Source organism: Lygodium microphyllum, chromosome 20, assembly GCF_053477565.2.
Source record: "Lygodium microphyllum isolate KBCC chromosome 20, Lygodium_microphyllum_v1.1.10, whole genome shotgun sequence".
In the NCBI taxonomy this organism is placed as follows: Eukaryota; Viridiplantae; Streptophyta; class Polypodiopsida; order Schizaeales; family Lygodiaceae; genus Lygodium; species Lygodium microphyllum.
This window is the reverse complement of record NC_141154.1, coordinates 68,845,277-68,869,160: the sequence shown is the minus strand read 5'-3', so window position 1 is coordinate 68,869,160 and position 23,884 is coordinate 68,845,277. Positions and strand designations below refer to the sequence as shown.

The 23,884-nt window shown below is 38.5% G+C and overlaps 1 protein-coding gene across 3 annotated transcripts; it reads right to left on the bottom strand.

Annotated features, from left to right (window-relative positions):
- Positions 1 to 18,021: 18,021 nt before the first annotated feature.
- On the bottom strand, positions 18,022 to 22,722 carry LOC148018993 (senescence/dehydration-associated protein At4g35985, chloroplastic-like). 3 transcript variants are annotated; one of them, XM_087701544.1, is made up of 4 exons: positions 21,418 to 22,719; positions 21,141 to 21,307; positions 20,859 to 20,943; positions 18,022 to 18,464 (listed from the first exon to the last, which is right to left on the bottom strand). In XM_087701544.1, the coding sequence occupies exons 1-4, from the start codon at positions 22,440 to 22,442 to the stop codon at positions 18,284 to 18,286; spliced, it is 1,458 nt and encodes a 485-aa protein (XP_087557670.1). In that variant the 5' UTR covers positions 22,443 to 22,719; the 3' UTR covers positions 18,022 to 18,283. The 3 variants fall into 3 exon arrangements, 2 of the variants coding, with proteins under 2 accessions (XP_087557670.1, XP_087557671.1); XR_015695062.1 differs by having other exon boundaries at positions 18,396 to 18,464; positions 20,859 to 20,938; positions 21,418 to 22,722; XM_087701545.1 differs by lacking the exon at positions 20,859 to 20,943 and having other exon boundaries at positions 21,418 to 22,720.
- Between the last annotated feature and the right edge of the window lie 1,162 nt (positions 22,723 to 23,884).

The following is a 23,884-nucleotide window of genomic DNA, read 5'->3' as shown; positions in this document are numbered from 1 at the left end:
ATGCAATAAATACAAGGATATTTTGCATTTTCCCCATTACATATTTCAAGAATACATTTGATAGTTTTCAAGTAAACACTCATGTGCCATTCCACATTAAAATTACCAACCCCATCAACAACCAACATTTCTCCTTCAATTTGATACTTAATAATGTTTGGAATACTTGTATGAGTGAACAACCATTTCAGTGTTTGATGATTCTCAACTGGTACCTGAACTGTACCAAGCTATCAAATCTCCTCTCAAACTGGAACTTATGCACTGGTACTTGGCCCCCACCATTGCTGTAGTCCAATACCGTGTTCATGATGCAAATGCTGACTCTTTTTATCTTTTGTAATTTTTGAATCTGTGTTTCATCTAACTTCAAGGCAAACTTCAAAACACTGTGACATTCCTCTAACGTGAGTCTATACATGTGAACCATTGCAAACTGCACTCTTCTTAGATCAACACATATATTGTTGATTGAATTTTATTCAAAACTAGATTTTCTTTTTGTTTTTTCATATGGCATAGATGCTTCAATATGAATGCATTCCCCAAAAACATGTGGAATCTTATGATTCATAGCAGTCCTTGCAACCGATACTCTAAGGGCTCAAGGAAACCCAAATGCAATTATTCTATTACATTTTAGATTTTTAAACCATAATCTTGAGATAGCACGATAACCTTTTTGACTAATGCCCACAATATCACATGTCTCTACAATTTCATTTGGTTTTACTGTGTCCTTTAAGTCCTTGACCAATTCTTTGAGAGTTGGGCCTCTCAAATCCATATTCTGAGGTGACTTAAGAATCCTCAAAATATCATTTTTATTCATGGTCTCTTTTAAAAGACCATTCTCTCCTCACTCTCTCGAATATTAATGCATGACATATTAGAGACATATTTCTTTGCAAGATTCAATCTTCTTTTCTTTACTCACACACACAAGCTAGTTATATTTTTTAATGGTCTCTTTCTCCCTCTGAATCCTATTGGAGTTTTCTTTAAGTGTGCTAGCTTGTCTTGTAATGACTTATTAGCATTTTCTAGAACGTCAATCTTATTTGTAAGCTCAGAAATGCTTGTCTGTGCAATAAATAATGCTTTTCTCATTTCATTCATTTGAGCCACGTATGTGTAAGATGCAGAGTATAACCTTTTACAATAGCCAAGCATCCCATTATAACCTTCCTCAACATATCTCATGTAGTCATGAATATTAAAAAAATTTAGAGGTTTACTTGTTGAAGGATCCTTGGGATAAATATTTCAATTCACCCAAAAATCTATATGTTTCTTTCCTTGAGTTCGCAATTTGTTGGCCTCCATCTCATCTATTAGTACTCAACAATGTATACTTCTCCAAGATGAATAAATTGGATCTAGTTGGATGGTAAGTTTATACTTGCATGTGCTCACATCTGTATTACTTGCACAGGTATTGCTAAACATTTTAGTAGATCAATGACAAATGAATCTCATAGTGATAAGAAAGTGAGCACAAAGAAGAGAATGGTGAAAGAGAATGGAAGAAGAGTGCGTGAAAAGAAGACGTGGGAGTAGAGAAATGCGATATAGGTGGACATTATTCGAAAATAAAAATTATCCCAAGTTCCAATACAAAAATGGCCGAAAAGGTGACCTTGACATAAATTAAAGATGAGGGACAATTAATGGCTGACCTCTTCAATGAATTCAATATTATCTCGTTAATCACATTTGGGCAACCAAATTTGGCAGTTTCATTCTTCCAAAATCTCAACTAACTAGCAACTTAATCATTTTCTTACAAGTGCCTATTTTGAAACATTTTTAGCCCTAATGACATGGGTTTAATGGTTGGCACACACAACTCTTGTAATCAATTCTTCTCTCTTGTATATTCTACTTTGGGCATGTAGTCTATCCATGGTGGCTTTTGGACATGGTGCATGTGAAAATGAATAAGCTTGCCTTTGAAACCTCTAAAACCATTACGGGTTTGAGTGATTTTATAATTTTCACAAAAGTGATCTTGGCTCTCACCTACTTTTTATACAATATAAGAATCTCATATTCATAGTTGTAGATGGAAGAAAAGGAAGTATCCATCTTGCAGACTTATTGTGCCGCCTAAGATTATAAAATGGGTTTCAAAAGTTGCATTGTTGTTTCAAAAAATAATTTTGGCACCAATGATTTGTTCTCCTTTAGTTTTGACTAGCCTTCCATAGCTTATTGTCTCTTTGGCTTAACATAAATCCTTAGTTGCAATACTTTGACCATTGCGAAAGCTCTATCTACCTTGTATTCCACCCTGATTCTAGTATTAACATATCTAGTTTATTTTCTTCTCAATCTAGATGTCAAAGCCAACATCTACCTAAAGGCTATATTGGCTTTCTAATGCTGCAAATCTTTTGATCAAATCATGTTCCTCCACTCTTTGACTTGTAGTATAGACTTACTAAGGAATTCCCTTCCTTCTTCTTTAAATTTGTCTCTCGCACATCTACGACCCTTGGCACCATCTTGTTCCCTTGAATCTTTACTCTCTTCTTTATGCTTGCCCCTCCTTTCCAATGTTACCTCTAACTCTCTTATTCTCTAGTATTTCAATGTAAGTTGACTAAGCTAAAATGTGATTCAACTTATTCAATTCTTCATTTTTTGTGTTTCTTGGACATTCTTAAGTGGCTTTGATCTTGGGTTGATAGAGAAAGAGCCTATACTCTTTTGGTATCTCTACAAAACAATGGATATATCTCCTCTCTCTTTGATTAAGTGAGGAGATTCTAGAGTATAGTGCCCCCTCATCCCATGCTTCAAGCATACTCACATGACTACATGGGCCATCCTCTCTCTTATTCAACATTCTAATTGTGTCTCACATTCAGAAGTCTAATCTTGATGGAGTACCATTCCCATGAGATGTGCCTGTGAAAGGGCAGATTGTAGGTGTTAAAGCTAGGCTTGTACATGTGTAATATACTGCAAAATTGATTGAATAGTATCCTTATGCTTGAACTTCATCTGCTGAAGCTGCCCATAAAGGGCCACTACGTGCATGGTGGAGAGTGCCTCATACAAAAACTAAAACTTCGACCATTATTCAGGAGATGCCATGCAGGAGGTAACCGTTGGTAGAACTTCTTTAGAAATACATTGAGAAGAGAAAAATAGGCACATGCATCATCTATGTCCCATGTTAGCACAACTTCCTCATGGTTGTCCTCATCCAAATCTCCGGGAACTGGAAAAGGACACTGAGGATATGGAATAGCTCCACAAACAATGTATCATAATTGCTTCTACACAAACCAGGCTTGCATGACATCACTCCATGTTAGATAGTTAAGTCCATGTAACTTATCATGGAGGAGCCATTTGGAGAGGATAAGAAGAGAACATAAAGGAGTGAAGGTATAGAGAGAGAGAGAGAGAGAGAGAGAGAGAGAGAGAGAGAGAGAGAGAGAGAGAGAGAGAGAGAGAGAGAGAGAGAGAGAGAGAGAGAGAGAGAGAGAGAGAGAGAGAGAGAGAGAGAGAGAGAGAGAGAGAGAGAGAGAGAGAGAGAGAGAGAGAGAGAGAGAGAACACGCAACCAAACAGCAAAGACTACACAAAATGAGAGTTCACACATAGTATTCACAAGCTGATCACACAAAATCGACAACAAAAAATGGAAAACAGCCAACAAACACTGTCAGAAGGTAGTAGATGCTGTCACCCAGCCTCTAGGAGAGTAGCAAAATATCTAAACGCAGGTTAATCAAGCAATAAAATAATGTAAAAAATCAAAATGTAGCTTGCTGGACCAAAATACAACATACAGAAGGCTGGAAACAGGGTGCTAGACAGTAGACAACAGTTGCTAGATTGGAGATAGTGTGTAGTAGGAAGGAAAAAGCAATGATTAGCAAGGTTAGACATGTAATCAGCCAAAAAACAACTATCATTTGTTGTTTTCCATGATGATCCATGTGGTTCATTAGTATATCCAAAATTACTAGTACTTTATAATGAATCTAATAACTTGCTCTAAGCTACTTTGAATTGCAAATTTTATTGCAATATTCACGTTATTCCTTGATGGGTCCTCATTAGGTTTCTTGTGTCATACTAGCTTACAAAGTTTACCACTTGTGAATCACAACCATAAATGTACAATTATTGCAATCTAGAAAAATAATATATGCATTTGAGGGCCCTCTAGTCACTCATCAGATGCCATTTGAAAAGGTCCATTTCCTTCCACCACAAGGGGGCTCTCCTCCTTCTTTTTGTTTATTAAGAACCATTTAAATTTCCTTCCACTAAAAGGGGCTCTTATCCTTCCTTTTTTGTGTATTAAGAATAGTTGGAATGCCTCTATAAGAAAAGATATTCAAGGATAATGGTTCTCAATAGATGCTTATATTGCATCTATCCACCAAAATTCCTTTTCTAATTGCATATGAGAAGTAGTTTCTCTTGTGAGAGACCCCTTGCATGTTTGTAGGACTTTGTTTAGAAGTACAATGCTTATGAATTTGGGTTTTTGATATTTTAAGATTTGTCTCATTCGATTTTATAACGAAGACTAGATTTCCCCCTATGTTTGAGACATATTATTAGAATACAAGATTGCCATTTTCATTTTTCTAAGATACAACATTGTCATTTTTATTTTCCTAAGATACACTTAGACCTTGTTAATTCATTAAATTTAAATCCTTTACATTTTTCTAATATAGTATTTACTAAGGTATAGATCCCTTGATATGCATGTTTTAACCCTACACTTGCAATTTGTATATTTTCTCTTTGTAGCATCATATAGTCTTGGAAAAGCATACACATAAATGACTTTAATGTAGATTATTTACTAAAATTCAAAAAATTGTGCAATACTTTGTGCTAATTAAAGAATTGTTAAATACATACATGAATTACTCTCAATGCACTACATTTTGTAGATATGTAGTAGCCTGCTTCAATATGTTTCAACATAATGAGCTAGAATTTCAATTATTGATCAAACTAAAGATATATTTTGAATTACTATGATCTCTTGTGATATGCATATTTTATGTCAAGGCCACCTATTATTTTCAAGTAAAACATTCTTTTACTTCATGTTTAAAACCATCTCCTTTTGATGCTATATTTTCAAGATTAACTAATTATCTTTGATGCACCCTAAACCCAAACAAGATCATTGGACTTTCCACTTATCTTAACAATCCTTTCTTTGACTATCTATCTCTAGTTTTGTATGACTTCAAGTCTCTCTCCCTTGCTCTCTATCTTTGCTACATTGCTAGCTTCTAATCTATATGATTCTTGCCAAGCATGATGGCTATGATAAAGCATCTATCTAACTTTTTGAATTTCACTTGTTGAAAATATAGCCAATTATTGTATCCTAGCAAGTCATTATTCCCATCACCAATAAACTTGTTAAACTTGAATATATCATAGTGATTCATTATTCCCATCACCAATAAACTTGCTAAACCTGAATGTATCTTGATGTATACAAAATATAGGCAGTTTGTAAGTGGGTTTGCTAGGTTAAGTCTCCATTGACCTAGAGATTAGTGGCTTTGACTCTATTTTCTCAACCCTTGAGCTTCAACTCAACCATTAAGAACCTTGTTATTTCTTTCACGCCATACTGAGTATTCTTCTTCCCCTCATTTTCATGGTTGATCTTGATCCATGTGTTTAAGCTTCTTTCCTTGGATGATTATACTTATTCTTTCTTAAAAAAGAGTGGAGAGAGAGAGAGAGAGAGAGAGAATGCATGTTGTGCTACAAAAGAATGAAGGGAGAAGATGAAAACGAATAGAATTAAGAACGTTATTAGATTAATATTTTAAAAAAGTAAAATTTAAAAGAAGTGAAAATCATGATGATTTGATTTTTGAGGTCATGACGAGGTTATTTCACTATCAAATCAAGTGGATCTATTAAAGAAGAGAGAGAAAAGATAGACTCTCATACTAAGGTTATTGCATTGCCAATTCAAGTGTTTTAGGGTTCTTGGAGAGTTTGGGATTATCTTATTAAGTACAAAATGAACTTCATAGGCTCTATTAAAAGTCCATATCAATTGACTTAGTGAGGCATCTCCTCTTCCATTACTTGACACTTCCTGTTTGGTATGTTTGATCATGGTTCTCAATACATTGAATAGGTTATTAAATGCTTCAGATTGTTTGACCCTAATGTGCACAACATTATTGAAAATTATTTCTACCCACCTCAAATTTGGCCATACACCCCCTTTGATAGGGCATGTGGTGATGACATATCACAGTCCAAGGATGATTTGATTCCATTCTACTCAATATTTTGAGAGCCAACTAGTTTTCTTTGCTCTGAAATGGCTTGACACCAAGGTTTCCTTTTCTCTTATCTTCAATGGCAATGTCCTAAGCAATAGAATGTTAATGATCGACCTTCCTCTTTTTCCCATAAGAGCTGCCTAAATAGTTTCTTTGGCTCTCTCCTTGTAGTAGAATATTACCCCCCCAGGAATAAGATTCTAGTGACCACTTTTGTAGTTTGGTAGCCACCTTCTCCTTAGGCCATTGGAAGCACTATCCTTGGGTGATGCCGAACCCAAGAGGGCATCCTAGATACTAGAAAAGTTCTCCCTTGCCTAGGAATGATAGGCCATACAAGGAAAGGTAGTTGGGTGATTCCTTATAGCCAAGATAGAGGATTTCAATTTAGCTTCTACTAATCACCAATCCAGATATGCCTGCAAAGGCTTGGAAGATCTCCATTAGCTTGTCAAGTTGCTCTTCCTAGATTGAACTATAATTGGGATATCATCTACAAAAACTTGCATAGTGAAATGCTTGCCCTCCAAAAGTTACAAACTCCTTGGGATTCCTCCTTGGACTAGCCAATCCAATTTTCTAAGTAAAAATTGGTTACAGTAGCAAAGAGGAGGGGGGCTAATGGACACCCTTGACAAATTGACCTCTTCAATGCAAAGGGCTTGGGAGGTGAACCATCAATATATACATGAGCTTCAACATTGTTGAATAATCTATTTACCATTTTGATGAAATTGCTGCCAAATCCTAATGCTTCCATTAAGAGAGCAATACAATCCAACAAGACTCAATCATATGTGTTCTCAAAGTCCATGTTGACTAGGATGGCATCTTAACTGCTAGCCAATGCCTAGTCTATTGTTGCAACCAAATTTAAGATTTCATCTTGTGTTCTTCTACCAAAAATGAAGTCATACTATTGTGGGTGAATGATCCAAGACATGAGCATCTTGATCCTAAGGGCCAAGGCCTTTGCAACAAGCATATATGACATACTTAGCATTGTTATTGCACACTAATAAAAAACAATCACTATAGAAGCCAACTGGGGATCAATTTAATCAAGCCAACATTTTCTTCCCGAAGTTTTTTGAAGAGCTTTCCAAAGTAAAATCATCAACATAGTCTTCCCAAAGCACTTTGAAGAGCTTGATTAGGTAAGCCATCTAGGCCTTGCCATTTCCCATCTCTAATCCTCATTAAGGAAAAGTGTAGTTCATCTTTGGAGAATAGCCTACTAAGAGCTTTATCCTCATCTTTATTGTTTGATGCTTCATAACCTTTGAAGAAGTTCACCACCTTTTTCTCATAGTTGATTGCCTTAGACATTTCCTACCCATGATTGCCACCAAGTGTGCTTGAAATATTGCCATGATTCCTCCATTGTCTATGTGCACAACTCCCCCATTCTCAATGCACCTAATCACTTCTGTCCTTCAAAGCATTAAAGTAGAAAGATGATGGGCATCTCCCTTAGCATCCCACCATAGCTTTATCTAAACCTTTGTAGCTTGCACTTTAATAAGCTCCTATCTCTCCCAATAACTCTCATGTTCTTAAAAGCTAAAGAACTATATGAGCATTATTAGAAAGATTAATAGAATGCAAAAAGTACCTCTAATTCAAGCAACATAATCCTTAGCCATTCACCTTGTACAAGAATTAGCTTCGGCCATGATCCTTGGTAAATTTCACCATAGCTTTGAGGCATGCACTCAACATTTCAACAAGTCCCTCATTGCCTTTTTTAACACTTCTCCGCACAGATCAGACTTTGATTCAAGGAAGAATATATTTAGATTATCCTAATTATTTATTTAGTCTAAATAGGAGAGGATCTTCAATAGATCTCCCACATGTAAGTATTCTAAATGTGCATTGCAAAGCACAATGATTTGACATAGTTATCTTAGTTATGAGACTAATTTTGCAATTTGAAGAAAACCACCAACCATCATGATTAATGTAGGACCCCTTCCAATTCCTTATTTTAATTACTTGTTATGCAAAAAAAAACAAGGAATGATTATTAGATCCAAAGAGGATGCCACATTTTTATGCTAATGGGTGGCTTGAAGTACGGTAGATTTAGGGCCATCTAATTCTTCCCATGTGAAATAACCAAGGCACATAGCAAGACTACTAACTGTACTTAACAATAAAAAGATTTAAAGACAAAGGTTAAATCATCTTTTATACAAGTATCACTTTGCATATTCTTTTCTTGCCCAATACAACATTTTTCCTCTTACAATCTATCAAAGTCTTCTACTATTATGTTCCTATCCACCATTAGAAGGATGAAGGGGTCATGTAATTGATCTTCTAAAAAATGTTGAGGGTAAAGGTGCCTATGCCTATGCTGCCTATGTATTCACTACATTGAAAATACCCACACATACGTACACTGTAGGTGATGGGCGCTCATCGTTGTCACTTCATTTATTATTCTTTCAGTGACTAATGAATAAGGGAAGGCCGATCACACATCGTGACTATTGGAGTTCCCACATCTTGAGTCTCTCTCTCTTGCTCTCTTGCTCCATCCACCATAGTTCACACCTCCCTCGCTTCTATTTACTCGTGCTCCCACTTGGGCTTATACCTTCAATTGGTATTAGAGCCCTTGATCAAGGAGCTTCATCAATGATTACTCCAACCTGTGACAATACCTATAGCTCAAGATTTGTGGCAGAGCCATGGTTTCTTCCATTCAAGGTGGGCATTGATCTCTTGCTTCTTCTTAGCTGTGTGGTCTTATTCCAGGCCTTGAGTATGCTTGCTTGAGTACCTCTAAGTGCTCCCCCACCCCCATTCCCTTCAGCAATCATAGCAACAATAGTGTGATTTGTGCTTGCTGCTATTACCCCCTTTCCTGATCAATCTGGTGGATCTCCTACCTCTCATGTGGCGTCTGACACTCCTTGGCAATTGCACAATCTCTTGGACGCCTCCCTGGAGGTCCCAACCTCTACTATGTGTTGTAATATATAGCAAACATGTTGTTATAAGCATATAACAATTTTTCATAAGTGATTGGACCTCATTTCTTGCTTCTCCTAATGCTTATTGGTTACCAAATGCTCGGAATACATTATGATAATGTATTAAGATACCATTGAGCTAATTTGAGCTTATCTTGGATCAATTTTAGCAGGATTTTCACTAGTGGAATACAGTAACTAGCAAGCTATTTGATTGTGAAGGGTTTTTCCTAGCATGCAGCTTTCTTATGGTTCTATTCATGCTTATTAGTGTTGGGATCATTGCTAAATACTTGGCAAATGTCTTGGGAATGTTTTGTGGATGCATTGAGTTGATTTAACTTAGATATTAGAGGTTATTTTATTGTTGTGCATAGTGGGCAGCAAGTACGTATTTGGGACAATGCTATGGCTATTATGCTTTGAAGCTACATGGGTATACCACTTGGATGTATTGGTATCTACCATTCATATATGCATCCCAATGTGTCTATGGTAACACTTGAGCTTGCAATTGATCTTAGTTACATGTCTTGGAGCTTTGGTCAATTGCTATAGTGATCATTCACCCATGGGCTTGAAGAGTTATTGAGGTTTTATGCTCCAAACTATGTACTTGATTTATCTTGGATGCGGATGCCATGCACATGATGTATTGAGCTTGTCTTACTTTGTTGGCATTCGGTTTTGATCTAGTGGGAGTCACTTGAGCTACATGGATATTTTTGCATTTGAGAAAAGCTTTGGGCGTTATGTAGTTGAGCTTCTTTCATTGAGAAAGTGGGACTCATTGAGTTATGTACATGCTCTCTTGATGCTTATTGGATGTAGTTACTCCTCTTGAAACCTAATACATGCATTGAGACACAAAGGGACTCATTGAGTTGTGTACATGCTCTCTTGATGCTTATTAGATGTAGTTACTCCTCCTAAAACCTACTACATGCATGATCTCTTTGCCTACTAGATGTATGCTTAACTGACACATTGAGGTGTGATGGATCTTGGTACTGATTGTATGCATCTTCACTACTAGTGGCTCTTACATATCTTATTTATTTGTTGGATATACCTAGTAGTGGGAGCTTGGTCTTTTATTTGCCTTTACCTATAGTTGGATTCTCATATGACTACATTTATTACATCAGTTATATAATTGCATGTTTATGCATTATTTATGAGAGCAGATGCTTTGATTTGACAATTTATTACTGGTAGTTAGTGGATAGCCCTATACTTTGATGTTTTCTTTCATTTAGACTTTGTCTTGGTTATAATTTGGGTCTAATTGTTTTCCTATGCTTAAACTTTATCTTGGATATGCTCTAGAGATCATATATGTGGTCATTTATAGTAGTCTATCCTTTTATATTGTACTTTGATTTGTTGGCATGATGGTTGGTGGATCAGCCCAATCTTTAAAATTGATAAATAGGATGGCACTAATTATAGGTACTAGAAGGCACAAATACGGCAAGTTTTGGTGCAAAAATTACAAATTAAGCCATTGAGACATGATGGTATAAAGCTCAAATGCTTTGATATGGAGGATTGGGAAATGTAAATCTACAATCATTTTGTCACTCTCTAAGAAGGTATTCTGCAATGCTGTATTTGAAGAGAAGACCACATGGAAGTTGTGGGGGGAGAAGATCCATGATGTCTATGATAAGCAAAGCCCTACCTCTCAAATGTATTGACTGAAGCAACTCATGGATCTTCGTATAAAGGAGGGGACTTCCATGTCCACCCACTTAAATGAGTTTCATTCTATTTTAAGCCACTTGTCTTTGTAGGGGACTGACTTTAAGGAGAATCTTCCACCTTGTTATTGGTTACATTGCTTGAATCATGGGACACATTTTGTACTGCTATGTGTTCAAATATGCATATTGATGGGTTGAAATGATAGGATGTAGAGGGTATATCATTGAATAAATAAGTTAATAGAAAGAATGTTGATGCTTCCTTAGCTCTCATGCTTTGAAAGTTAGAGGCAGTAATGGTAAGAGTGGTAATGACTGCCATGGGAGAGACTCTCAAAAGTCTCATTCTTAATCACATAGATAGTCTCGCAATAAGTCTCGTGGCCATAACTATACATTGACTTATCATTATTATGGGAAGGTAGGCCATATTTGGGCACAGTGCCATAAGATGCATGATGACAAGTGCAAGAAAAAGGAAAAGGACAAAGAGTAGGAAAATAATGATAATCGTAGCATTATCCCCTAGTAATTCTAGCATCAAGATTGAAGAGATTAATATCATGTAGACTGATTTGGTTGATAATTACATACTTGTACCTTTCACTCTTGATGTTTCATAGTTGATTGATGCCTCATCTACTTATACTTAGTGTTGGTTGATTGATTCAGGGGCTTCATTTCATGTTACCCCTCATCTAGAGGCTGGTTCCACTCCTATCATAACATCACAAAATCTATCCAATTGTGTAATGACTTGGCATCGGATATTGTTGGTATTAGAGATGTACAACTATATTTTGCTTCAAGTAACATCTTTATTTTGCATGATGTATGCCATGTTCTGGCTTTGACCAAAAGCCTACTCTATATTGGACAATTGGATGATGCAAGTTACTTTGTATCTTTTGGTGATTCCTCATAGAAGATTACATGTGCGAATCTTTTTCTTGCACAAGGTGCTAAGTATCAACCATATTTTGGTAGTGGTTGTAGTATCACATGTATCATTATGGCATCATCGCCTTGGGCACATGCTATTAAAGGAATTGAAAATGCTTACATGTTTGTAGTATCTTTTGCCCCTTGACTATAAATGTTTTGATTCTTGTGATCATTGTATTTATGGCAAGCATATATGTAGTTCATATAAAAAGTCTAGCATTGCATGCATGGTTGAGCCTTTAGCTCTTGTTCATTCTTATGTTCGTGGACCTATGACTTGTTAGGCATTAGGTGGCACGGAGTATTTTGTTACCTTCATTGATGACTACTCACATAAGGTTTGGACATTTCCAATAAATTTTGCCATGCAAGTAGGTGTAGTAGTTAAAGAGAACCCTAGACGCCCCAAGCCAACCCATGATTCCAAATTGGTTCCTAAGGGTTTTAAGTAGGAGCATGGTGTTGAGTTTGATGAATTCTTCTCTCTTGTAGTCAACATGACTACCCTATGATTGGTGTTGGCCTTGGTTGCACAGTTAGATTTGGACCTTCATCAAATGGATGCAAAGATGGCTTTATTACATGGGGACTTGCATAATGAGATTGCAGTAGCCAAAGGCCTTTGAGAAAAAATACAAGGAACACCTAGTGTACAAGTTGAGAAGAAATAGCCTTTATGGCCGTAAGTGGGCACCTAGGAAATGGTACCACAAATTTGATGCTTTCATGCATTCATAGGGATATACCCATAGTGATATGGATCTATGGTTATACATAAAGAAGGCCCATGATGGCAACCTTATGATTTTGGTACTCTATGTGGATAATATGTTGATTGCTAGGAGTGCTCATGATGAGCAAGATGTCTTGAAAAGTTAGCTCCAAAAGAGATTTGAGATGAAAGAAATGGGACATGTCTCACATATTCTTGGGATGACGCGCATCATGTGCAAGCACTCTAAGAGACTCCTTTACTTATCATAGAAGGAGTACATCTAGAAGGTCCTTGAGTGGCTTCATATAAAAAATGTTAAGTCTATTGGTTATCCTTTGTCTTCTCATGTGAAAGTTAGTTAGATTGATTTTCTGCAGTTTGATGAGCAAAAGACTAAGATGGCCAAGATCCCTTATGCATTTGTAGTGGATAGTTCGATGTATGCCATGATAGCCACTCGCCTTGACAAAGCATTTGTATTGGGAGTTGTGGTATGTTATATGGCTACACTTGGTAGGCAACATTGGGATGCTATGAAGGGTATCATGAGGTTCCTTAAGGGCATTGTAGATATGCGCATATATTATGGTGGTTATGATACAAGAGTTGTGGGATACACTAACTCTAATTATACGAGACATACAGATAGTAGGAAGTGCACCTATGGCTATGTCTTTACCTTTGTTGGAGGTGCTATTTTTTGGATGTCTAGGGTGCAAAAATGTGCAGCCCTATCTACTATAGAGGTCGAGTATATTGTAGCCACTAAGGCTTACAAGGAGGCTGCTTGGTGGGAGACCTTGATATTATTGATGTGGTATCTACATTGCATTTGGATTCTATAAGTGCTATTCAGCTAGCCAAGAATCTCATCTTCCATGTGAAGACAAAGCACATTAAGGTGTGTTACCACTTTATTAGAGAAGTCATTGAAGTCAAATCCATTGAGCTTGTCAAGATATTAACTAACCAAAATCTTGTAAAACTGCTCAGTAAAAGTATCTCAATAGATTATTTTTCCTTCCTTAGGAAGATGATGGGCATAAGATGAGATGGTGTCTTTCCTCATCCTATTGAACTTTATATACATTTGTACTTGATCACTTTTTTCTTGTTCTCTTTCCACTAAAGGCGCATTCACCTTTAAGAGGGAGATTGTTGGGGATAAAGGCACCTATGCCTAAGCTACATGTGTATTCACTACACTGACAATACTTGCACACATGTACACTACACGTGGCAGACACCCATCACTATCACTTCATTTTGTATTCTTTTAATAACTAATGAATAAGGAAAGGTTGCTTACACATTGTGACTGTTGGAATTCCCACATCTTGAGTCTCTTTCTCTTGCTTCATCTTCCATAGCTCAGAACTCCCTTGCTTTTGCTTGCTCGTGCGCTCACTTGAGCTTCTCCCTTTAGAAAATTCCATTGCAAAGTGATATAACCTATGATACATTGCGCATAACCTGAGATTGTAAGAACTCTATTACCACCAATTAAGATTGAGGTTGTTATAATTGATCCATCTTCCTTAACTCACTTAGACTTAGACATTAGCTCTCCCTTGATTAGTTGCATAATACCTCCTCAGTATCTTGCACAACCCTTCACCCACCTCGAACACCCACTCAAGTCAGTGAGTTCCAAAACCTGAAGAGGTAGGAGTCTTTATGAGATTACCCCTAAAGCCAACCACACACACCCCAATAGCCCACCTCTCTTTGCAACAATGTTGAGAAAACCCATGAAAAAGCCTTTGTCGATGAATCTAAACTATAACAACATCTCTTTACCTTGGTAAGTAGTTGAGAAGCAATGCTCGAACTCTCCCTCTAAAGGCAGTTTTTCCATGAAGTAGATGAAGATGCTTGCCAATGCAAAGTCAACATAACGTTTTTTGACCCTTTCGAGTGACAAGTTGATCATTGCTTTGAATGATCATTTTCCTTTGGCTTCTACCTTCGTCTTCTTTTCTTGTTGATGGTAGATGGTTCTCTACAAACCACCCTTTCCACCTCTCCTATACCCTCTTGCATTAGGGGCAATTTCATAATTTCCGAGAAGGATAAAAGATTATAAGCTATGTAGATCTTGTAGATATTGTAGAATAGATTCACTAAGGAATGCAACAATCGGAGCATGGCTGGCTATTACACCCCTCGAACGTGTAAATAGAGATAAATTACAAACATCATGACCCTCTCGATGGCCTAAAATTGCTCTTCTTTTTAGATTTCCTTTAGTATTATCTTATTTATAGCCTCTTTAAGAGAAAGAATCCATTTTTCATTTTTAAATAAGTAGTTTTAATTAAGATCCATGACACACATAGGTTGATCCGACCTTTGTTAATCATGTTACTCAAGTTGATGAGTGGATGTCAAGCTTCCTAAACCTAAACTCCATAGAAATGGAACTTTTGATAAGATAAAGTAAATTACAATATAGGTGTAAACTCATCGAGTACTCCAATAACTACTTGGAGTAGACAAGATGTGGCAAAATGTTCTTTAAGAAATAAATCCAACAAATTTAATTTTAATTAGGCACATCATGAGGCTAAATTAGCATGCATGCTAGTAAATCAATGTTGCCAAAAAGCTAGATACAAGTAGTATTCATGAAAAATATTTTTTTGGTATGAACGACTAGGAAGATTTAATGTTTGGGAAAAAAATAAAATACTAGTCATAATGACTAGCCTGTATAAGATATAAGACATTTCTATGTTTTTCACCATTCAATAATAATCAAGAAAGTCTCTTTTAACTCACCTTCTCTTGCAACTTTCATAGCTTCTCTATTTCTCTCTCCATTTCTAGTATTTCTCTCTCCTCATCCATCTCTCTCTCTCTCAGGTTCCCTTCCTAAAAATTGGTATCAGAGGTATTTGATATGATTTTAGTTACATTTCAACCATATTTTTTCTATATTTTAGTAACTAGAAAATCCATAGTCACTCAGATATAGTAGGTACATATCTTACACAGAGCATTGTAGTGACTAATGGTCCTTTACATGAAGAAGAAAGGTGTCATCGAAGACCTCTACAGGACATGGTGACAAAGTTAGAGGCATACCAACTAAAATAGTAGCTCGTCACATCAAATCCCAATCCATTTTGAAGGTACTTTTGTTAAAAGAAGAGCTATATGACTTCTTAAAGGTCTAGACCTCGGTTACTTTTTGTGGAGTCATCTTTTCCTTCAAGCTTTTCCTAAAGCTTTAGTGGACTCTTTTTGAGAAATCTTAACTTCATTGATCTTTATTTCCCTTCAACAATGGAATGCATAATGACCTTGAGGACATCAAAAGCATCATATGGACCACCATCATGGCTAACGCATTAGCACATAGAACAAGTTGAAGACTCAATGTCATTTGTGATGTCCTAATAGCAATCTCTTGACAAAAATCATCACCTAAGAGCTTCATTACTAAGCTCTCTACTCCTTGCATAGTTATTGGAGTACTCTATACTACTTCTCAAGCCTTATCAAGAGTTCCTTCTCCATTATAAGTATTGTTTTAGAACCCAACCTATCATAGATCAAGGCAACCATCAAAATCTACTTCAAGCTTCCTAGATTTGGAAGGTTTCTTCACTTTTTGACTCTTGAAGCTTACGTACAGCAAGGTTTCTTCAACATTATTGTGCAAGATTTGGAGTATTGAAGCTTATTAGACTTTAAGAAGCTTCCATGCGGGAGAACTTGGGGATTTTTTTAGAAATGCTATTTTTGAGTATTGAAGAGAGCCAAAAACTTTCTATAATTTTGATCTTCTCTAATATACAAGTGATCATGGCTTGACATTGAGTGACATTCGACCTTCTTGAGCTATGGAATGCATTATGGAGTTATAATTTGGGGTTTTCATGGTTGATGGATCAATATTCACTCATTGAGTATAGGAAAGCAAATGGAGCTTATTGAGGAAGAGTCTACATTAGTTTATGGCTATATTTGCATTGGCTCTTGAAGGCATTCCACATTGAGCTTATTACAAGGTACTCTTGATTCTTGGCCTCTTTTCTTCAATCCCATTGTTGAGCCTACATCAATTTGTTGGAGAGACTTAAGAATCATGTTCTTTGATGATAGAACCCATGTAGGGAGCCAAGAATATCATTTTCCCTTACACAGATATAATATTGTGGAGGATTGAAGATAGAGTTATCATTGAAGAATCAAGCTCATTCTTAGCTCTACAATGGTTTATAAGGCATCACTTAGTCCTTTACATGGTATACAAATTCTTAGATTTGTCATAGTGAGAGTTTTAGCAACTCTAAGTTAAAACACGTGTTGCAAGTTATATTTAATCTCCTACAAGTCATATATAAGTTCCTTAAAGCCATACAATGTGCTTTCAGTCCAAACAATGATCTCACATGTTTGGTAGGGCTAGAATTGAGCATATAGGTCAGCCATACATCTATTTAGACATGGACATGTCCAAGATAGGTTTTGCCAATTAACTTTGAGTAGCTAAACTTTTTCTTTACTAAACCAAATTATAGGATTAAGTGATCTTGTTGAAGAGATAAAATCACAAAAAACCATAGCTACATGTGAAAAGAGTGTCATTTCAATTAGTGAATGTTAACGAGCAATGCATCCTTGGAAAAATAGGTATTCCTAGCAACACCTATTAAGTAGAAAAACCTTCCCATAGGAGTGAGGAATCCATTGGAAAAATTAGTGGGGCAAATTTTCATCCTCCACGATCACCCAATCCTATAGTAAAACCTCAGTCCTCTTATAGCAGAAATTACTCAAGCAATAGTGGCCATATGGGTATTTAAAATAGTTAGCTCTATAATGGAAAGCATACATATAATAAATGGGAACTTAGAGACAAGATAATACTGCCCAAATACAATGGTCAATCTTTATTCCCATCCGAAATTGAAAAATTGATAGCTAAATTGAAAGCTTACTTTGATATTGTTTCAAGGACAGATGGTAAAAGTATTCCTCCTGAAAGCCCATTTGTTTCCATGTCTTGACTTAACATGTTATGCTCATACTTGCATGTATTTCCACCATCCTTTGAAAACACTAATTTGTATGAAGCCTTATTGACCTACAATGTTGCCTTTAGATGTGTGCATGTAAATTGTGGTTTTGACCAGTAAGCAGGACAAACCATCCTTTTTGAGCCTTAATCTGTGGCTCTAATAGGCTGGGTGTTTGAGAACCACTGTTGAAACTGCAGTTTACCTGTTGCAGATTTTACAAAAACACTGGAGCAAAATATATAACAAAGGAATATATATACATTTGAGTTTGAGACAGATACTATTGGCTTGAGATACATGACATTTACGGAGTGCGAGAAATATGTGAGAAGCTTCAGACTGTCCAAGTTCTCTTTCTTAAATAAGTGCTCTGCCTCACAGGCCATACAATTGCACTGCAGATGGCAAATTTGCACAGGTGCCAGAAGTGTACATAAGCCTGCAGCACCACTCCTCTCATGTTTCACACTTTTCCACCCCAAATGAGAGCATGTAATGCTGAGCTGGGCTCAAGCTATGAAGTCCACTGATGGACTAAATGCAAGTGGTTGGTACAAAAAGATCAACATGTCAAGAACTTGGTGCACTTGTGTTTTACATTATGTGCCAGGTCCTTTGCCTTTGATTGCAGACTTAATAAGAGCTGATTTGGAGACCTTGGCTCCACCTTTGTTTGGATTGAGAACCTTTCGGATCTTGGAAACAGTCCACACTGTACCGAAGACATGACCTGCCGTTGCCAAACTCTCACTTGCTGCCTCCCCTGCCTGCTCCCCATACCTGTGAAATTGATTCATCTAAGTAGGTGTTTCATTTCTGGGCTACATGGCATCAAAGTGCAACCGGACAAAAGGTGCATGCATGCACAAACTTTCAAATTTTAAAATTTAAACAAAAAACAAAGTGATATGCTCAATGTAGCAGGGATGATTCAATATAGCACCAATATAGCAGCTATTATATGAGGATTGCAACAATGAGCGTCTAAATGAACTTACATGCAAGTGCATGCACACATGTCCATGCATTTGTTCTGCAAAAAAACTAGTACATTATTTTTTGGAAGTACAGAATGCCTAAACACCATTGTCTGTAGTTCTACATAACTCGAAGGCATTGGTCAAAAGACATATTGAACTCTATATCCTCAAGTGAGAAGATTGTAAGGGATGGACTGGTGCAAAGAGTTTCTAAAGGTGTTTAGTAGCCTTCACATGCAACCAAATTGCAAAGGCTCCAAAGAATCAGAAGAGCCCAGAACTGCACCAAAGAGAACAATGAAGCATGAGCAGCCAGTCTAACAAGCAGAGATTCAAACAGACACAACAGCTTCCAGGGGCCAAAGGATGAGTCTGAGTGACTAAGGTTGATGAGCACCTGTGTATGCTAATGTACTCACATTCAAAGCACAACATCAACGAATGGTACCAAGGGTAATCTTGTTTTAGCGAGTGTAGAACCAGTATCACACCCAGGCCCCACAGACCCATGCACACCCTGACACAGATACATAAGCACCCACCCAAACAAGCACACACTAGCACTCCATGTGTGCACACTTTCATTTTGGTGAAAGTACTAGGTTGGCTTGTTAAGTTCTAGATCACATTTGCGCGATCAGCTATCCAAGCAAGTGGAAACAATCTACAAGGTTTGCAGTCAGCAGATATGTGACAACTATATGTGAGAAGAAGCACCCAAGCCACTTTTAGAAATACCAATATTGAATCTGATGGCCTAATCAAGCCAAAAATTCTATCTCTGACATGCTTAGTCATGCCTTCATCTGAAATGACATCTTGCCAAACACATTTATAGACTCCGTATGAATATTTCAACTTCTATCCTTCCATTTTGGGTTCACAAAGGAAGCACTGCATGAAGAAAGGCTAATTTCCTTCTCAACTAAGCCGAACCCCAAAGTACTCCTGGACTGAGCCGAAATGCATCCCCTTCTTGCTCCCATCTTCTTGTTCTCTTCTTTTATTGGGCAAAAATAAGCAAATTGTCGGATTGTCAAGCATGCAAAGTTTTGAGGTGCTAGCTTCACAATTGTCTTCCACATTTAAGTGCTAGCCTTTTGGATTAAGAAGAAAAACAACAGAGCAGCTGCTCTATAATGTACCAATGTATCTGTGTGTTTCTTAGAGGCAATAGTCTATATTTGAATGGTATACTCTAAAGGAATCTGCATGTGATCATGCTCTAGAAGGAAATGCTTGGCAACTTTGAACAGTAAAGCTTGAAATATGCTACCTGTAAAATCAATCCTTTGATGACTTAAGGAAAATTCCCCTGATACATGCCTATTTGTTCCTAAAAATTGGTACCAATAATCTCCATACGTAATCCTGAACGTGTATGCCAAGGCGGCCAAAATTTTGGCATATACCAAGTTCCCAAAAACAACATACTGCAAGAGCCTAGGTCATATGGTGGCCATCAAGTGCTCAACTTGTTAACGCTACAAAATGCAAGTCCAAGTATTGGAGGATGTAGTGCTAGAGAGCCACAACAGATTGTGCCAACATGCTCATAATTTCCTGTTCAGCATGCGAAGGGACATATAATCATCAGTTTTGTGAGAGCCCACCATACAGAATGGATACCCCAACAATGGTTAAATAATCATGTCATGCAATAACGAGTCCCGAGATAACTGAATTGACAGCAAAGGACATGTGGTAAAAATGGTGATGAAATGCTTGATGCCTACTACAAGATGCAACGTTAACTATAGAAAGGAAAAGCAAGCCCCAACACACTGTGTTGGTGGAAGAGAGGATAGTATCAAGACACATGTACAAACATTATGGCTTTGCAAGGCTAAGGGGTAGTGAAGCTGAATGATAAGGGAGATTGGATAGACTCTGGCAGTTGTCCATCACCTTTGGAAGGCCTGGACCTATCATGAAGATCCTTGTGAAGATCTCCAAGGCAATTCTGGTTTAGAATCAATCCCGATATGATCTCATGGAAATTCAAACCCTCAAAAGATGTAAAGCCGGATCTAGAGTCAATGCTGCTGGAGCCATTCGAGGTTAGCCATGCAAATACAGAATATTGTTTTAAGCAGAGCAAAACTAGAGTGATCCTATTAGAGCCATTAGTGGTCAGTTGTACATATCACAACGGCTTGTATGCATCAAATTTACACAAGGTCAAAGGACTTACCTATGAGCCACCACTCCAGAAGTAACCACTCTTGTGCTATGTAAGACACTCCTCCCAGCCAATTCCACAGCATCAAACACCTTCCCTACGTAAACACACTAAATCATGTAAATGTCTCGCACGTGATAAGGAATAATACAGCATTGCTGAAGATTTTATATTCAACCTAGAATTATTCTCTCTCTAGCATAAGAACCTGCTTAATTCCAGGTGTTGCAACAAATAAGCAAAAAGTTAATAACAGATACAAAACTATGTTGCATTTCCCAGTTTCATGCTCACCAAATGCATCCAAGGACACAAGTGCCACCTCCCCTGGTAGCATGCTGAAAAACTTCTTCCCTGCTTTAGACCTCATCATAGAGCCACTTGCTATGCCTGTGGCAGTCACAATCCCAGCCAGCACACCTTTGGCAACCCTTTCTGTCATCTTGGACGTCTTTTTTACCCTGTGTAAAAATCAGTCCTTGCAAACATTGAAACCTTAAACATGTGCGCACTCATGCTGACTCAAACATAGCTGACATGCGTAACTCATTGTCGCCATTCAGTTTTTTACCTCCGAAGATTCCTGAGAGTTCGTGCGCTGATCTCAGTAGGCTTGTCATTGGGCTTGATGTGTGCTTTAGCATAGTCACCAAGCCGCTCCAGCTGCTCAATGGTGGCTTCACTGCACCAGAAGAGACCTTTAAATAGTGTGTTGGATTGAGTAGCAATGCCCTTAGCCATGCTGCTGTTATACTCCTCGACATTGGGTGCCAAAACTGTCCAGTACGCTGCTGATCGCTCCTCAGCAAGCCTGCGTCGCTCATCAGATGGAGGCAGGGTGCCTAGCGCTGCTGGAACTGCACCTTCTTTCGCATCAGCCAGATCAGTGGATTTTGCAGTAGGAGGTACATTGGACTTGCCAAAGAAGAACTCTTCGAGCCTGACGAGTGTCCCTTTGCTCGACTTCTTCTCCGGAGCTTGCCCATTGGCATTCCCTATCTCTGTCTCAGGGGCTCCTTGCACAACCTGAGGAAAGGAGAAAGTAGAATAACGCTGCAATAACTTATCTAGCGCTGTGAGAAGAGCTTGGGAGGCCCTGTCTGCCGATGGGAACGAAAGGCCATAATTAAGGGTTGCAGAATCGCGGTCGTCCCCTGTTTTCGAGTGCGATGTCATATGATCTTCCTTGGCGAGCTCCTGCTCTACCTCTGGCAGGACTTTTAGGGCAAAGCAGTAGTGGAAGGCATCCAGCTTGGTGGTGGGCATGTCTCTGGTGAGGGGCCATTGGAGGTCCTCCCCGACCTTGACGAAGACAGCAATGCCCTCGCCATCGGACTGGGCAAGCCGGAGCACAGAGAGAGGCCCCGTCGCGAGGTGGATGCTCTCCTGGCCATCGATGAGGTGCGCGACAGCGCCAGGGATGATGAGGAGAACCTCCTCCTTGCCTGGGTGAGATGGCTGAGGGGGGCCTGGTGCCACAGCGAGGCTGCTGCCGGGAGCGATCTCAACATTGGGGTGGTGGGTATGGTGTGGGTTATTGCTGCTGGTGCTGCTGTCGGGGGCTTGTTTGGGAGGCGTCTTGAACCAATGCATCATCTGCCACCTGAAGAAGAAGAAGAAGAAGAAGAAGAAGAAGGGGGGGGGGGGGGGGGGTGGGGTGGGGCGGGGGGGAGGGAGGGGAGAAGCTAGTTTGTATGCACGAGAGAGCGAGCGAGCGAGAGAGAGAGATCAAAATTGAGAAAGAGCGATGGCTCCTTCGAGGAGCAAGTTTAGATTAATCAGCGAGAAATCGGACACGGAAGACACAGGGACACGCAGAGAGAGAGAGAGAGAGAGAGAGAGAGAGAGAGAGAGAGAGCGATCCATGGCGCAAGTGTCTCTCTCTCCCTCGCTCCTTTTGTTCTGTGGCCTGTGTTTCTCGCACCCTTCCGTGTGTGCGACTGCCTTCCTGCCGCGTGTCGCTTACATGGCAAGCCAGCAAATCCCAACTGTCATCCTCATCGTCTTGCAAACTCTTAGCCTAAGGCCTTTAACCCTTCAAGAAACAGAATTATCAAGCAAGGTTGACATTCTAGAGTCCCTTCCTACGCAGAGATCAATCCACTTGCATTAAAATAGACTATTGGAGTCCTTTGTTGACTCCACTAACATTACTAAAATTAGTCAGTGAACCCTCGCACACATCTAACCTACCACAAGTCTCATCAACTTGCCTGTGTCACGGTTGTCATAGTGTACCTCCATCGACTCGAGTTGACCTCAATCGTCCTCATTCACAGAGTGAGTTTTCCTAAGGATGGGGCTTGGTCGATTTATTTAAGCTGTGTACACTTCCTTCGCCTAAAAAACAGTTGTAGTTGGGAAGTTGAAAGCATTCATCACCTTTTCTATGAATGCTCTAAGGTGAGGGCATTGTGGAACATAATTCATTGATGGGTGGATAAGGCATGATTCAATGCTAAGAGCAAGGTCACACATAGTGCTAGTGGGGCAGTGAAACTCCACTCACCCCATCAACACTCGGTCATGCACAACAATAGTGGGGGGCTACAGGTTTACTCAAAACCCAACCTCACACTACTACATCCAACAAAAAGCAAGGTGCTATTGCAAGGTCTCGTAGGTGTGGCGAATAGGAAATCACTACTTTCCTCCATCTCCTTTATGCAGTCATTTACTTTTGTCAACTATTAAAGCAATGCATCTCACCATTGAGCTATTCCCCTGTTGCATAATGTGACCATAAGAAACTGAAGCACATCTATGCATTTCTATTCATCCTATTAATGCTCATTAGTTCTAAATTGAGCTTCAAGAGTGTTATATAGATGACAAGGGAGGCCTTGATGAAGCTAGTTTGAACTTTGGAACCTAATTTGAGTGGTTACTATGAGAGTGGTATGGAAATGCATGACCTTTCGATTTCATAAAGAGAAGACCTAAAAGTCTCTATGTGAGCATTCTGAAGAAACTTGCAAAGAGACTTTGCGACTAAGTAGCTTAGGAAGAGCATCTTTGCTTTTAAGATAGTTTGCTAA